General features: G+C 49.9%; 1 protein-coding gene across 3 annotated transcripts in view; it reads right to left on the reverse strand.

The window, feature by feature from the left end:
* The window catches only part of ARID3B (AT-rich interaction domain 3B), a 34549-nt gene that overhangs the window by 15975 nt on the left and 1880 nt on the right, over window positions 1-16694 (reverse strand). For all 3 annotated transcript variants that reach the window (XM_075432238.1, XM_075432237.1, XM_075432239.1), the window contains exons 2-4: window positions 15581-16254; window positions 6272-6343; window positions 4586-4658 (exon numbers count right to left, since the gene is read on the reverse strand). In XM_075432238.1, the coding sequence (XP_075288353.1) occupies window positions 4586-4658; window positions 6272-6343; window positions 15581-16165 (730 nt within the window). In that variant the 5' untranslated portion in view covers window positions 16166-16254. The remainder of the gene's footprint in view (window positions 1-4585; window positions 4659-6271; window positions 6344-15580; window positions 16255-16694) is intronic.

Here is a 16694-nt window from a genome sequence, read left to right on the forward strand (position 1 = left end):
TGCTTTTGTCAATGCCGTGGATTTGTTGTATTTCCACAGCTAAAATGTGCAGACAGAGCACACAACAGCAGGAAAACATTAAAACCACACGGTCAGACTTACAAAGCCCCTTCTATGTATATACACATAAAAACCCAGAACGGTCAAGTCATCTGGGAAAACCAAGGTCACGCAGAAACCTTGAACAAAATTAGTAGAGCTGTACAATTGGAAACATTTTATGAGGTCTTCACAAAGGCAGTACTTCAAATGAACAAAACAGCTTCCCTTGGAAGGGAGCCTTCCCTAACACGCCGTGGCATGCAGTTAGACCTCTTCCCCACCAAACCTTTGCTCAAGAGGAATGTCTTGCACCAACACTGCTGAGCCTTCCAGCGGATCAAACGGTCCCGCTGCTCCAACCCTCTCCTGACCAGTGCCACTGGAATACAAGCGGCTCAGCTATCGGTGGCTGCCTCAGCCACCGCAAGAGTCACACCGCTAACAGTCCTTCGCCAGCTGGGGACAAAAAGCAGTCCAGCTATGCTACCTAGTACAGGCTATGGGGCTAACCGCTACATCCCTCATCATACCTACGCCTTCTACCACTCACAACAATGACGGAGCCAAAATTTAGCTCCAGGGTATGTTCACAGGGTGAGGAAGATGTGAAAAGGAGTGGGAGATGCCCAACACCGAGCCTGGTCTGAGCAAGTGAACTCGCCTACCTGACTATGTACATTGCTTTAATCCAATTCTTTTCAGTAATACGAAAGATGGGGGAACAGAAGATTACCCCGAGTTATTGTAAGGGGAGCAGCTCTAGCCTGGGCACCTAGCACCAGTGCCCTCAGCAGCAGGCAGAACAAATCCAGCCTCTGTACCTGCAACGCAGCCCGCTAGCAGAGAAGCTGCAGCCCGCGCCCTTAAAGAAACCGCCCTGAACCACAACCTTGCTCCTAGAGCGGTTCCTCATGCAGCAGGATGTTAAAAATACAGCTTCTGAGAAACCAGACCTCAAGACATCACGGCTCAACTTGTCACAAGACGCCAGGCCAGCAATGGAGACGGGGGGAAGCCACTGCTGAAGCTGTTTATCCCCGCTCCGTCTGAGGAAAGGCAACCTTCGGCTTGAGTCCGCGAAGGAGCCAAGAAAAGGGAAAGCGGAAGCATTAACACGACGAGCCAGCACCGTCCCTGCCGAGCTGCATTGGACCGGTCCTGCTGTAGGCCTGGCTGGAAGTTAGCCCTGCACACTAACTGCGCTCGCTCGTCGGCTGGTCTCCCCTCCTCTCCCCATCTGCCCCCTCAATCGCAGCAATGGTGGGACCCATTCAGCGAAACACATACAAGGAATAAAACACCCAACAAAGGAAGAGTTACAGCTTTCCTCTCATCTCCCTCTTCCATCATTACTGCCACTGAAGGCCCATTTTATCACTTGCAGCTGTGGTCATTCAGTGACAACCTGCTGTGCTCAGAGGCAGATGAGACCTGCACATTTGATCTGCATTAAGCCTGTTTCATGGCTTCACATTTCTAGGTGCATTCCTAACAGCAGCACCAACAACCAAGTCTTTTCATCCCTCCAGCTACTCAGTAGCTCCTGTGAAATCTGTCATGTATCTCTCACCTCAAGCTTTTTGGCTTCGGCATCGGGTAGCAATCTGTGCCCCAAACAAGGGGCAGCACTTCTCCAGCTCCTCCCGGCCAACAGCAAAATCCCCACCCTTACCCCAGCGATGTTTATGAGCAGAGCTGCTTTCCATTCCCTTCAGACACGAGGTGCAAATTAACCGGCTCTTCACACGTACTAGCTAAGAAACACAGCACTTTGCTCTCAGGTGCAATGAGCCCTGGCTGTATCCATCTTCGGGGCACTCTCGGAACAAGGCAGCTGTTCAGCCCTGTTTGGTTCAGGATGCTCCTTTGGCACATAAAGCAAGGGGAGGAGAAATGAAAGCCTGAATGGTGTCCTACGAGAACTTTGCTGTGGAAGCTCCCAGATTTTTGAAGATCCCAGAACAGAACACAGCGGGCAAGCCTAATCTGCTCACTAGCAAAGCAGCAACCCTGCTGCAGACAGCAGCGGGGAGAGCAGGCGTGGGACAAGTGGACAGCACAGCTTCTGAAAAGCCGTGCCAAGTCAGGAGATTTCCCTTGCAGTAAGGCGCAGCAGCTCAGATCAACAACACAAGCGAAGCTGCCTCCCATAGCTCAACACACGCCATTCAGTTCTCCGGTCACCCTGCAGAAACTCAGCTCCCCAGAGCCCTTCTGCCTATGTCTTTAGGGGTTGCCAAAATATAAAGCAAGCCCACAACTGCCCAGTACCCTGCACCCGAGCCAGTGCCCCAGAGCAAGGGCACAGAATTTCCAGCCCCTCTGGCCCAGGGCTGCCAGGTCACTGCACCTCTCGTCCATGGGCGCCGGGGCTCTTCTATTTCATTTCCAGCCTGCTAGCAAGCAAGAAAACAAGGGAGTCTCCAGAAAACAAATGCACTTTGAAATGCCCAGATGATTAAAAGCTAAACTCCTACAGCAACCAGCTGGTGGCCAGCTCAGCCCCTGCACCGGGAACATGCCAATTATAAATAATTAAAAGGTAATAGGAAGGAGATACTGAAGTATTAAGCAGATTTCTCTCTAGGTATCTGGAGGTTTCTATTGCTGCCAATCACACCCTTCAAATTGTCTTGCCTGTCAGTCATCCCAGCCCTTACATTAACATGTGAGCTCAGGTTAACATTTGCAAGTCAGCTAATTAAGCCTGGCAATGCCTCCGCACACAAAAGCCCAAAATATCAGCAAAGCCCGGCTCTAATTTTTAACCAACTTGGAAGCATAACCTCAAGCTGCTGGAGAGTGAAAATTCACACAGATCAGCTGTCAGCTCCAGCCATGCCAGGAAAACTGGAGGCGGCTGCGAAGAGCGCCTGCAACAGCCACCTTTCAGATAGCCTCTCCTCCGCTCGTCACCCAGCCATCCACAGACGGGGACGCCCCTGAAGATGCGCGCTTCGAAAGACAACTGGAAATGAGACTCCAGCTCCAGCCCGGCAATCAGGTAATTTCCAAACAGATGAGACTGAGCTGTCGTGTATTTCCACTTCACTCGACGCTCCGGGCACAGTACGGCTGCCCCCCCTCTAAAGCAGCACAGCCTGGCTTGTCTGGTCCAGCATGCTCCAAGAGCGTTATGCCGCGAAGGAGCAAAGGGTCCTTTTCATGTGCATTCCTCACACCTCACCTCAGCAGACTTTTCAGGAACAATGCAAAGCTCCGTAGCACAATTTAACACTTTTTGTCAGAAGCATCTTTGTTGGAAGAGTCTGTCTGGCCTGGCCTGCTTGGAGGGGCAATGAGCAACACAAAGGACTGACGACAAATTACAGAATCATAGAAAGGTTTGGGTTGTAAGGGACCTTAAAGACCATCTGGTTCCAACCCTCCTGCCATGAGCAGGGACATCTTCCACCAGACCAGGGTGCTCAGAGCTCCGTCCAACCTGGCCTTGAGCACTGCCAGGGAGGGGGCAGCCACAGCATCTCTGGGCAACCTGGGCCAGAGCCTCACTACCCTCAGAGTAAAGAATTTCTTATATCCAATCTAAATCTGCCCTCTTTACAGTTTAAAGCCATTATCCCCTGTCCTATCAATACACGCCCTTGTAAAAAGCCCCTCTCCAGCTCTCTCGCAGGCCCCTTCAGGCACTGGAAGGCTGCTACAAGGTCTCCCTGGAGCCAGGCTGAACAGCCCCAGCTCCCTCAGCCTGTCCTCGTAGGATAGATGTTCCATCCCTCTGATCATTTTTGTCGCCTCCTCTGGACCTGCTCCAGCAGGTCCATGTTCAGAGCTGTATGTTTCATACGATACCACACACACGTACATTTTTATTATGACTAGTTTGCAGCGAGGGAATTGAACTTTGATAACTGGGGGACAGAAAGAGACTCTTGCGACATCCCAGCTGAGCTACTTCACGCATGCATCGCCGCTCCTGCAGCAAGGAGAGATGCAAGTTGCTGACACTGCAGGGAGGAACGCGAGAACGTTTCTGCACTGTGCGCTTTGCACTCGGTTAACACAAAAGCACTAACTGGAAAGCTGACACATTGCAAATCTACAGGAAAATGGGGCTCGGTGTCTGCTGTCCCAGTCCCCAGACTGCACGCCACTACTCTGTGCAGACTGTGAAGGCATTCACGCTCTGCTTCCACATGCCACAGAAATCAAAGATGAGAAGCTGTGTGATCATGCCACCCAAAAAGGAGACGAGAGGATCCCCAGTGGTAGTCAGCCTTGTTTCAAAAATCCTTGGGGAATTCGGCTTCTCGGGCTCTTCGCTGCGTGGACAACTCGAGTATTCGGTAGGAGTGAGGGCAGAAAAATAGTGCCTGTGAAACTAAGTTACAGAAGAGTTCTTTCCTACTGAGCTCCTTCTCTCCCAAGGCAAATATCTCGAGTCTTACTGCTGCTCTTCCACCTGATCTGCAAGTTCAAGCGCTGGACTTGTTCTTTCAAACTCAGGAGGGAGGAATTCAAACTGGAGCAGCACCCCTCTGCCCTGTTTTACCTTATCACGTTCAAACAAATGCTCACTCACCCCTCTTCTGCATGAAGATGAAGAGGTCATCCAGGAACTCTTTCCGTTCAGGGTCACTGTCCAGTTCATAGAGCTGGGGGGGGGGGAAAACAAAAATGAAGGCACAATCCGAAATGAGACAGAAAATGAATAGTATCAGCTTCTTGGAAAGGGAGAGCCAGTGTTTGCACTGGGGGAATGCAAGGCAGCCCCAGGCACAGAGGCAAGGCAAGGCAAGGCCGGACGCCTGAGCAATTCAGCGGACAAGGCTGCAGCGACAGTTTAGGACCCTCTTTGCGGCTCCCCTTGCCCAGCCCCTCAGGCTCTCGTCCGGGCACGGTGCTGACCAGCACCCTGAAGGGAACACGACGCAGCTCGGTTAACAGCACTGATGCAGAGAGAAAGTGAAGAGCAACTACCAAGACAAGCTGGACAGGACGAGGAGACAACCCGAAGGAAGGTGACAGAGGTTTGGGTCAGATGAATGGTCTGTAGCTTTGAGGCACCAGGGAGGTGAACTTCTCTGCAGCTTCTCCTAGCATCAAGACTCCCTCCTTCAGGGATTGTCACCTATGTGACAAACTCCAACTCCCTTAAAGGAGATGAAATGATAGAGCTTTCCTGTAACTACTAATGCCTGGCAGGAAAGGCTCCTCTAAAATAAGCCAAAAAGCCTTGAAAAAATATCAGACACCAGCCTGGAACCAATTTGCTGCAGAAATCATTTTACTCAAAGGCTTCAAAACCCAAGCACTGAAAACAAAGTTTCACAGGAAGCTCATTCCAAAGGAGAGCTACTGTATGCCAGCCTTATCCACTGACTTTTCAGGGACAGACATGAGAATATCATCTCCTACAAGCACCTCTTGAACAGAAAAATCTAATTTTCACCTATCAAGAATCCTGTGAGGCCACAAAGTGACAGGCTGGAAGGGCTGAAGTCAGTCTCTCACCAACATACAGGAGGATACAGAACACGACAGAAGACAGTGCCATACATGGAGCAGAATTTAATTCCTTCTCTTGTTTGCACCGAGAAAGACTTCTGCATCACTCCAAGGATTATGGTTTTTTTTTGCTGGTTGTAGCCACTCTTGTGGAGCAGCTCAAGGGAAAAGCAAAGATGGGAAACACGTATTTCAGCCTCTCCGTAGGTGCTGCTAGCTCCTTGGTATTCATCTAGCCCAAAAGAAAGAGGGCTTTTTGGGCTCAGTCCCTGGGAAGCTCTCTGCTTTCTCACACACAAGAAAAACGCACCAGTGTATTTGCCGAGCAATTAGCTGCACCCTTCCAGAAAGGGCCAGCTCAGTTTAAAATGAATTCCTCTAGCCGATGTGACACAGCTGCCACATTCAGATCCATGACCACAGTGCTAATCAGGTTCAAGAAACAAAAATACTCTCCTCCCAGCTTAGCATTGACTAAGGTTTTAAATGGCAAAAGTCTGGTTATGAAGTCTTAGTTCAAACTACATTCCAGTGACCAAAGGCAACAGAACAGATATACAGATAAACAACATAATAAACAGATATCTAGATAAACAACAAAAATAACAGGTTTGTAGGCAGAGGGCTTCAGGACAGAGCAGTTTTCTTACAGATTCTCTACAGAGGAACAGGAAGGGCTCCGTAGTCTCCCTCTGCCACAGATCCTGGGAAGAATTCCCCAAAGCTACCTCTTCCCCAAACCCCCAGCGATCACACTGACCTTGGCAAAGTCTCTTGAAATTTCTCTTCCTCGGCATCCATCGCCTTCATCGCTCCAGGTCACGTTGCCGTTCTAGGGAGGGAGAAATGAAAAGCTGAAAGGATCGCCAGGGAAACACTTTGCAGACAATTCCAGAAAGTCTTGCAAAGGTACATTTTTGGGCACAAACACACGCAAAAGCAGCCGTGGGCTCAGACCAAAAAGACGGGGACGTTTGTGCGTTTGCCACAGTGCACTTCCCTGGAATCTCTGACACTCAGCCCAAAGCGGGAAGCAGCATTTCGCCTTCAAGGGAACTACTAAAGGTAAGGGAAGTTTTTCAGCTCTAAGATTTTTTTCCCCCCGTAGAAACGTATCTTGAAAATAAAGTTTTGTTGATGCCAGGGAAAACCAGCCTAGAGGAAAGCCCCCAACACCTTCACCAGCCGCCTGCCTTTATCTGCTAAACAGAAGCAGGCTACGCCTGCTGGAGCAGGTGCTTTGCTGTAGTGAGGTCCAACATCTGAACAGAGAGGTGCTGCTTTTGCTCTCCCTGTCCATCTTTTCACCAAGGGGACCTTCCAGAGCCCCCGGTGAAAGCTGCGGGTGCTACCTGGGCATCCTTCCTGTCTGTTTGCTGGGTGACACCTAACACACATGGAAATGCCCTTCTGTCCTCCCCCCGCTCGCCTACAAAACCAAAACACGCCAAAGGAAGAGGGAAATAATCCCACTGGAAAGCTTCTCGCCAACCCCGGACCCTTGCTCCTGCATCTGGATTCTACCCACAGAAATGGAAAGCTCAGCTTTGTTGGATTAAGGCTCGTTGTTCTTCGGAATTAAAAGGATTACTCTAGTTAGGCCTGTTCTCCTTGGTACCTCGTCATCCTGAAACCAGCACCAGGGTGGAGACCTGCAGAGGCAGCCTCTGGCTGTGTGGAAGGACCAAGACCAGAAGAACAATTCTGATAAACTGTTGAAGCACCTTTAACCCATAAAATTCATAAAGCTCCGGCAGAGCAAGCGCTCCAGAGCCACTCAAGGAAAGGGAACAGCCAAATCCACCTGGCAAGGTAGCTCAGACTGCCCTGTCCTGATAAACAACGCAGCTTCCGACCCAACGCAGACACAAAAGCACTGAAGACAGAAAGAGGTTTCAACACAGAAAAAAAGAAAAGCATGCGAATTTGAGCGGTGGTCCAGTATCTGAGATCTTGGAGTCATCTGGTTGTGACACATACATTGAATTAGAAAGATGAATAGCTCTTGTCAAAGCCAGGCAAAGCTACTTTTCCCCCTTCAAAAAACACTGCAGTGAGCTGCCCTAATGCCCGCTGATTTAGTTTGAGCCAGTAATTCCTGCTGGAAAGTCAATTATCCAGTGAGTCCCATCAACTGAAAGATATTTAATGGGGGATTATTGCCACTTCTGTTATGTCAGCTGTTTATTACGGCAGATCAATTCCCAGCCCTCTCTAGGAAGAGATCTGAAGACTGGTTTTGTTCACAGGAGGATTCATCTGGGTGTCCTTTGCTGGCAGAGAATAAAAACACAGGGTTTTTTGCTAATTACGGTAACATTCAGCTGCTCCTAAACTCCCACTGATTGTTAACTCAGACCAACGAACCTATGTGAACAGTCAGGAGAAGACACAAGCCAGTCTCTCCAGGAGGCAGCAGCGATCTCCCACACCCAGCTTCGCACCCTCCAAGGCGGAACGATCTGTAGAGGGCTGAGCTGCTTTCTTCCATGTTAGTGCTCCATTATGAACCCAGAGAGCAAAACCGCTCATGGTGTTAAACCGGGTGCTCCGAGAAGCAAAGCGCTTGCTTTCACAGGGAACTTCGCTCATGCTGAGAGCTTATTCCGCTGCACTTGAGGACAGGGACAGGAAAGAGAAGGTGGCTGAAAGTAGGTACAATGCCCTACTGCCAGTGGGTTTGAACTTCATAAAATTCCCAGGAATTAAATTTTCCATGGGATTAAAAATTATTTAGAAGTTATTTGTTTTCTTTAAAGAAAAAGGATAATTGGGAACAATAAATAAGATTAAGGTTTGATTCAGAGCAAAACCAGAACGTATGCACCCTGCTTCCCGTACCTACATCCCGAGATGCTCGAGCCCAGAAGCAATGCTCCCCTACACCTCGCTAGGGAAAAGCGGCTTCAAGCTAGCCGAGGCCAGCAGTGTTTTCCATATGTCCAGAAAACTGGCAGAGCTGGCTATCACCTGGCATGACATGGAGCGAGCCGAGGCAAGAGGCAGCAGACAGTATTAGCCTTTCCTCCAGCAATAGCTGGGGAGGTTCAAAGCCAGTTACCACTCCCCAGGTTAAGCTGTTGGGAGAGATAAGGAGCACGCTTCTGATCCGCCTCGGTGTAAATCAGTGAGGGTGCACTGCACTGACACACGGGGTGGGAAGACGCGAGGACAGAGCGCAGGTTTGTTTTGGGTAGCAGCGTTAGCAAAGTCTCGGGCTGGCATGAAATGTCAGCTCAGCAGCCGGGGAATAAAGCCTTATTTATTCAGAGGACGGAATACAGGCACCGACAGGCACTTTCCCAGGGCTCGGCGTTGATCTGAGGGACTGCTCTGCTCACCAAACCCTTGGGGTCCGTGCCAAGGCTACAGCCAGAGACACCCAACATCGGCAGCGGTCAGAACAGCGACTCGAGCAGGTAAACCAGCAAAGAGCCCCACGAAGCTACTGAAGCAAGAGGTGCTCCGTGGGGCGAATAAACTACATTCTGCGCAGCAAGCAAGGTCGGCGGGAGCTTTGGTATCAAGCTTCCTTTCCATTCCTCCTAGGAAAACAAAGTTACCCTACGCTGAGAAGCCCTCCTCTGTACCAACAGCAGGAACCTGAGAAATCAATGTATCCTCACAAGTCATTAAAAGACCTTTGTATAAGTCAGGCAATTGTGGCAGGAAGGAAAAAACACTGTTCAGAGAGGCAGGTCATTCTCTGGGGAGAGCCCTGCCTCTCCCTCCACCCCTTTATATCGAGGGCATTTGCTGCTGTTTGACAAACAGACCCGGCCTTACCACGGGAATGAATTTATCTGGTTTCTTGCAGAAAAAGGCAGCAGAAGTGGCGCTTGAGCCCCCAGCGTGAAGCCCGGGTGGGAGGGCAGAGGTGTCGGGCAGGGCTGGCCACCCTCAGGGGCTGCTGCAGAGCCAGGGAGCCCCCCCTCTCCGTGCTGCAGACCCCTCCGAGGCCGTCGGAGCCCCCGGGGCCACCCTCGCCCCGAGAGGCTGCTGGCCCCGGCTGCAGAAGCAATTATATCTGGAGCTATTTTAGGATTACTCCCTAACCACCTGGAATATCTTATTAGAGGGAAGCTCAGATGTCCAGAGCAATTTTGTTTTCCAATCCTACATTCAAAAGCCAGTTTTAACCCTGAGTTGCCAAGCAGACCGAAAAGGAGGAGACAAACACCTTCCTGCTTGTCCAGCCCATTCTTCTGAGGACAAAAACCTTGCAAACAAGCAGCCTCAGCCCCTCCCTGCGGGACACCTACCTCTCATCTCACACGTTTGTCCCTCCCGGAGACTTAGAACTAATGAAAACCCTGTGCTTGATAAAAAAAAAAGCAAAGTATTGACGCAAACGGAACAGCAGCTCATCGTCTGCTTCTCCAGTTTTGCCTGCACAAATTGCAGTTCGTGTGCAAGCGGAGACACTGATGAGAAACTGGGAATGCTCCTTTCCCAGGTCATTCCTGCCCCCCCGCCCCAGTTTCACACAGCTGTTTGAGGGGGGCTCAGGTAAAGCCCACTGAGGTTTTACCAGACTACAAAGTTGTATTCAAATGGCAAACTCTGAACTGGACAGAACCCACTAAAGCTTTAACACGTAAAAGAAAAGAAAACTTCCAGCACGGAACTCCGAATCATTCGGCACCTCCTTTACAGCAGAGCTGCAGTTTTGACAGAGGTTTTATGCCAGAAATCTGCTGAAAAACCCACTTAGGGACAGGGCTAAATGTTGCAGGGAAAAAAAAAGCCCCTCTACTACCCCATGGGTTAACGAAAGCACCGAGTCAATGAAAAGGTACGGGGGCAGCAATTTCAGGATTATCAGGGAATCCACAGAAATTCCTTTTGTGGGTAGAGTTAAGCCTTAGGAAGTGAAACAGATGCTATTATAAAGAAAACTGTTGTACTACAAAACGCTGATAAGATCAGGACTACTGCCCTGAGCTGCAAGTTCTCAAGCATGGAGAACCAAGTTATAATTACTGCCTGCACAAGCTGCCTGCTAAAGCTCTGCTGAAATTGGAATAAACCCTTCCCACTCTTCCTAATAACAGAGCTCAATTCAATATCTTCAGGCTTCAAAGACGGGTTTTGAAAACATCTTAGTGATTTCAGGAATGGCAGGGAGGATGGGGAAGGAAGGAAAGAACGGACTGAAGTTAACAGATTAATTGCCTTTTTTTATGACGTTTCTTTTATGTGCTCCCATGACCTAGTGACTGCACCACCAGCACAATACTTTGCAAAACAGGAATCTGCTTCCTTATCCTTAAGGAAAAGTTGGACTCTCTGTGAATGACTCCTATTCACAAATACTCAGAGGAATTAACTAAAATGTCAGCGACAAGCAGATTTGTTCTGCGCTGTATGGCTGTGGGAAGAGAAATTCTCACGGCCACATGAGAGTTGCAGATTTACCCTGAAGTGAGAAAAATCGAAGTGTAAGAATACAACGCAGTCGAGCTCCTTCCACCTCCTGTCTCCAGCGTTAGCTGCAGTTCCTATAAATTGGCACCAAAGGAGACAAGCTGCAACTACTCCTAAAGATAAATCTCGTGCCCAAACAAACCCCCAAACGAGTCATATCTTCCCTGGGATGCAAACGAGCTCCTCGCGCTGCTCCTTCGCTCTGCCTACAGCCGCTGCAATACAGCATAAGCTCGATGAAGGTTGTGGAATGACCCCTTGGGATGAAGATCTAGGGGAATTCTCTGATCCCTGGTACCAGTTGTTTGCAGGCTGCTGCCTACAGCCAGTATCGCAAGCGGTTTCTTGGCTCTCCTCTCCCATGCGCTATTTGGTCTATTAAACAACAAGGTGACTTTATTGCTCCAACCACCGACGCTGTACTTTAAATCACGTATCAGCATGAACTCCGGGTCAGGTGCTACAGCGGAAGCGGACTGTCACAGGGATGAAGGCTTCATCAAAAGAAACCTAAACCCTGAATTTCAAGAGAAGTGGCAACTGGCAATCTGAGAATCAAAATCTAACAGAAGACAGCTTTCAGTAAGAGGGGCCAAATACCTAACAGCGGCTATTAACGAAGAATTCTCCTCCCACCACATCATAAATAGAAAAACACCCAGTTATATGCATAAGGAATTAAAAATCCAACCCTTGAATTGGGCCCTGGATATCTGAAGTAACTAGGAGGTGAAAAATGCACCGCGTGAAATGCAACATTTTTCTCCCCGGGACCTTCCTCCCCCTGGATTAACGCGCATCTCCTGAGCCATACCTCAACACGCGCAACACTTGAGGCACATACTTAAGGTTATGGAATCTCAACCACTCATTCCTAGACCCTAGAGCAAAAGCAAAGTAATTATTTTAAGCTGAGTTCTCTTCATAAACGCCACGACCTTTGTAAAAGTTTAGGTCAGGATTTTCAGGAGTGACTGGTGATTTCGGAGAATCCTACATCCCCCCAAACCAGACCACAAACCACTCTCTGAACAGCTCTTGATGGAGAGCTTACCTTGCTGCGTTTAAGGCGCTGTTAAGTACCGGCGGATGCCTGAAAACCTTGGCTTTACTTTGACATTCCATGAAGGAATGCACATGCTAATGTGCGCGCTGTAGTAACAGCCGGACAAAATCGCTCGTGCTAGAGGACCAAGCAGCACCAGCGAGATTGCGGCCGTGGTCCTGCCTCTCCCCAGCAACCAGAGACACCGCCAAGCGCTGCAAGAGCCCACGGGATGAGGACCCACACCCAAATGTCTGCTAAAACCAACATTTTTCACCTGTGGAATGAAAAACTCATTTTTCTTCAAAGACAAGGAGCCCGCAAAGCCCTTCTCGAGGATGGCTGCGGGAGCCCTCGGCTGTCAGAGCCGTGATGGATTTGCAGGGGCCTCGAGCGAGCCCAAGCAGCGAGCGAGCTGGAGCACACACCCCCTCGCCAGCTCTTCTTTCGGGACTGTGGCTCCCTGAAAAGCAACTCTACTCCCTTGTTGTTTTGTGCTGACAGGATTCCCACCGCCCCCATGTCATAAGCTGAGCCAGCTCTTTTGTCTGCCAGCTTGTTCTACAATTATTTGCTCGGCTGTCCGAGACCAAACAGAACGGCGCTTCATCTCGCTGGTAGTTTCCACCTCTCTGCTGCCTTCATGCTGCACACCTTCCAGGCAATCTTTGCCTCATGCTTTCAAGATACATTTTTCTCAAAGGGTGTCACAATCCACACTTGAAAGGAGAAATAGCAGTGACTTTTTCCTCCTCCTCTTCCACAAGCAACAGCCATTATGCATACCACAAACGCTCCCAGAGCGGAGCTAGCTGGGAGCAGTGTGTGCTGACTTACAACCCTCCATCTCAACAGAAGCTAAAAAAAGACAACTTCAGGACTCATTTTGAAAACAAACTGGAGAACACAGGCACTTCTGCATTTGAGCCTGGTTTTTCTGCCTAACATGACCATTTTACACAAAAACAAAGCCCGGTATCTTTAAAGTCTGCCTTTGAAACGAAAAATTTCAAGGCTCGCTCTGGGTCAGCGTGCTACCATTTCGCATACAGAACTACGCTGACAGTCCACGGTCGCACGCATGTTTCTCCCCCTCTGCTGTCACACCAGCTAACAGCTCTTGCCCGCTCCCCCGGTTCAGTCCTACCTCCACGCAGCCCCCGGCTCACCAGCTCTGAACGGGCACGCCGCGGTTAAATTTTTACTCCCTGGTATGCAGACTCCACTAGTGAACGCAAACAAGTTGATCTGCAATATTTACCCTACTCCAGGTGAATACACTGCACCAGCATCCCCAGTACTGGGCACTTCCACACGGCCTTTGGAGCACACCGCAGCACCTTAATAACGTCGCTCACCAGCGTGACTATGCACAGAAACCGTGCCTCGCTGGGGCAGCCCATCGGGCCCAGGACTCCAGTGACAGCAGCAAGAGACAGTGTTTTGGGACAACACGTGACGCTGCCCGCTTTCTGCCCTACGCTCTCGCCATCCATAGCTGCTGTAGCACAGTGCACCCCAGATATCCCTTTATAATCCATTCCTTAACTCCGTGTCCACGCATTGCACCAACTCCTTTCTTCACTGCCGTACTGCCTGCCTCCCCAGCAGTGAAACAGATCACTTCAGAGCAGCAGCAGGAGGGTTGTTCTTTTAGTTTTGCTTCCTGGTGAAGTTTTGTGTGCTTTGGCTTCCAGAACAAGTTGGCCTGGAATCAAGCTAAGCTGCAGCCTACCACCAAAATACTTGATTACTGCTGAAATGGGCCAAAGTATCTGGAACAGTATTAGTGCGCAACATTCCAATTGTAAAACAGGGGGTTTTTCTTTTTTTTTTTTCCTTTTTTTTCTTTTTTTTTTTTTTTTTCCCCTGCTATTCCACATCAGCTAAGACCAGATCTGGCATGCTTATGGTCATTTGTCTTCCCAGAACAGGGCAAACGACCTAGCAATCAAGCCTATTAATTAAGATTCACAGGACTCTCACACAATCAGCAAGAATTGCAGCGAAGCACAGTGACATACTCACTAGCACCGGCCAAGCTAGAAATAAAAACCACCAAAGACCAGTGCTAACTTTGGTGTTTGTTTTTCTTTTTTTTTAGAAAGCGGTCCCCTAACACCAGAGTCCTGCCTGCTCTTCTCCACCCAGCGACCTGAAAGAGGAAGTTTCCGCCAGTCACTCTGCTCCAGCAGATTCTGAAGCAATTTCTCTAGCGACCGTCCCCTGCCCGACATACCCACCTCATTTCTCTGCAACCGCTTGAGCAACTCCTTTCCCAACCCAACCCCTCGAGAAGCAAGCGCAGAGAAAACAGAGAAAGGCTGCTCCGCCAGCACGCTTCATAGCCAAACACGCCGTTCACCTGGCAGCTTAAAGGAGTTCCTGCCGCAGGTGTCAGTGTAGGAACACCAGACTGGGACAGTTTTGCAGGAGCAGCTGGACAGGAGCCTACAGGCCACGCCGAATGGAATGGGAGAAGAAATAAAGCTTGCTGAGATTTAGCAACTCCTTGAGCGGCTGCCTGTGACGGCACAAATCAAACCGTCTTGTGCACGCTCCCCACAGCTAAGGGGAGAGCCTGCCCTGAGCGTCTTTTCATGAACCTTTAACCACCTGCGGTTCACCAGCCACCACGCAGCAGCTCCAGCTTTTTTACTTTACATAGAGCTTGCAGAAGGGAAGGAGAAATCGGCTCTCTGTGTGTTCATAGAAGTTTTCTTAGTCACAGAGCCCCACCTGAAGCAGAACCTAACTTCAGGCTCAGGCTGACATCTCGGCACAGGACAACGCGGCCCAGTTCTTTTCTTTCTTCCAACCATGCCGTCCTGCGGCTCACCTTCACAACGCACAAATACTGTGTGCGTCTCTCAACGCCTGCTCAAGTCAGCTCCGTAACAAAACAGCACCCAACAGCTACATGAACTGAAACACCCACTTTCAACAAAAAAAAGAATTCTCGAGCCTCTGGCTTTTATCTACAAGGAATAATAATTCTTCATTCAAGCACAGAATTCACCTCCTACCAAAACCAAGCAGGAGCAAGTTAGTTCCTTCCTTCCCACCCGTGAAATGCCAAGCGGCTCCGCTCCCTCGCAGCAGGACACGCGCTCTGCCCGCACCCCTGAGCGGATACCCAGCCAAAGCCCTGCACCCGGAGCTCCTACACGAAGTGGTTAGAGATGTCGTAGGCGAAATAACTTCAGTGAGACATTAGCAGGCAAGTGTCTGCACCAAAAATAAATACAACACCAGCCCGTTTCAACCTGAATGGCACCGCAGCAGTGAGACAGAAGATAAATGAGCCACAGATCAAGCCTCTACCTCCCTACTAAGGTTCTTACGGACTGGGGCTTCTATATCATTAGCTGGAAATCTGCATCTGTAAAGCAAATCAAGTTCTGGTGAAATCTCTTTATAAAAGAATAAACGTGGAAGAGTACGCCAGGGAAGCGTCGCTCCGCATATGCCCAGTTCTCGCGCTCTTTCCAAAGCGCTTGCAAACAGCCAGAGCTGGTAACAGGACACTGGGCTAAAGAAATCCTCGCTCCGACCGAATACAGTTGTCCTTAGTTCGGAAGGAACGTTAACACTGACCTGTTTGAGCTGCTCGTCCAGCCGCCAGCTCTGCCGTCCAGCCGGGGAACTAGCATACGGCTGCTTAGTAGTGTCTTTACCCTGTTCTTCCTTGCCCTGCTGTCCCCGCTGGTGCCCCGAAGCCGGGAGAGGATTAGAGGTAGAGGCCACTCTTTGGTTGTGATGGGCAACTTTGGGAGCATGAAAATATTTCAGAGCGGAGCAGGTTTCTTTCCCAGTCACGTCAGCGCCATCCTCCAGATCGCCACCTTCCAAACCCCCTTCCTCTTCCTCCTCCTCCTCTTCTTCTTCCTCCTCCTCATCTTCCTCCTCCTCTTCCGGCTCTGAATTCATGCTGCTCTGATCAAAAGCCCGCGTAGCTCCGGCTGCAGGTGGGCCTCTTGCCACGGGCCCGGCAGCGGAGCCGCCTGCAGCCCTGCCAGATGTGGCCGCGAGGACAGCCTGCTGCACAGCCAGCTGCTGGGTGTAGAGCAGCTGGGCTTCCCTCATCTGCTTCTGCTGCCTCTCCCGGGAATCCATCTGCAGAGGCGCCTGCTGCTTCTGCTGCTGCTTCTGCAGCTGCTCGACCACGGCTTCCAGCTTCATCCTGCAGTTTGCATGGCTGGGAGAAGAGGGGGGTGTGCGAGGCTCAGTCTGGCAGGGCTCAAGCCGCAACCTCGGGAGATGGGCGGAATCTGAAAGATAGACAAATATTTGTCCGTATGAATATAAAATGCTTTCATCTTTTCCCCAGGAAGAGGATAAATAGAGTGCAAAGCCAATACTCTTTCCTGTGCAGGAGACCGTGAAACAATCAGCTTCATGTTTAACAGCCTCAGGCTCAAACTTGCATTCAATTTTCAGACTGTTTAATTGTATTTTCAAGCCGAACACATTTGCTATAACGTCAGTTTGATATACCCCAAAGACAGCAGCTGAAATGCCTTTGTCCGCTGTCCCAGCAGTTCGGGGTAGTTTTTTTTTTTTTTTTGTCAGAATCCTTCCACGCTTCCTAAAGAATTGCTTTTGAAATGTTAGGTTTAATGTGGAGGGTTCGGCCCTTCTACAAACACTGCCTTAAAAGGAGATAGCCAGGATGATAAGCTTGGCCATATTTCTATTAAAAAATGGGCAG

Source organism: Opisthocomus hoazin, chromosome 10 (assembly GCF_030867145.1).
Source record: "Opisthocomus hoazin isolate bOpiHoa1 chromosome 10, bOpiHoa1.hap1, whole genome shotgun sequence".
In the NCBI taxonomy this organism is placed as follows: Eukaryota; Metazoa; Chordata; class Aves; order Opisthocomiformes; family Opisthocomidae; genus Opisthocomus; species Opisthocomus hoazin.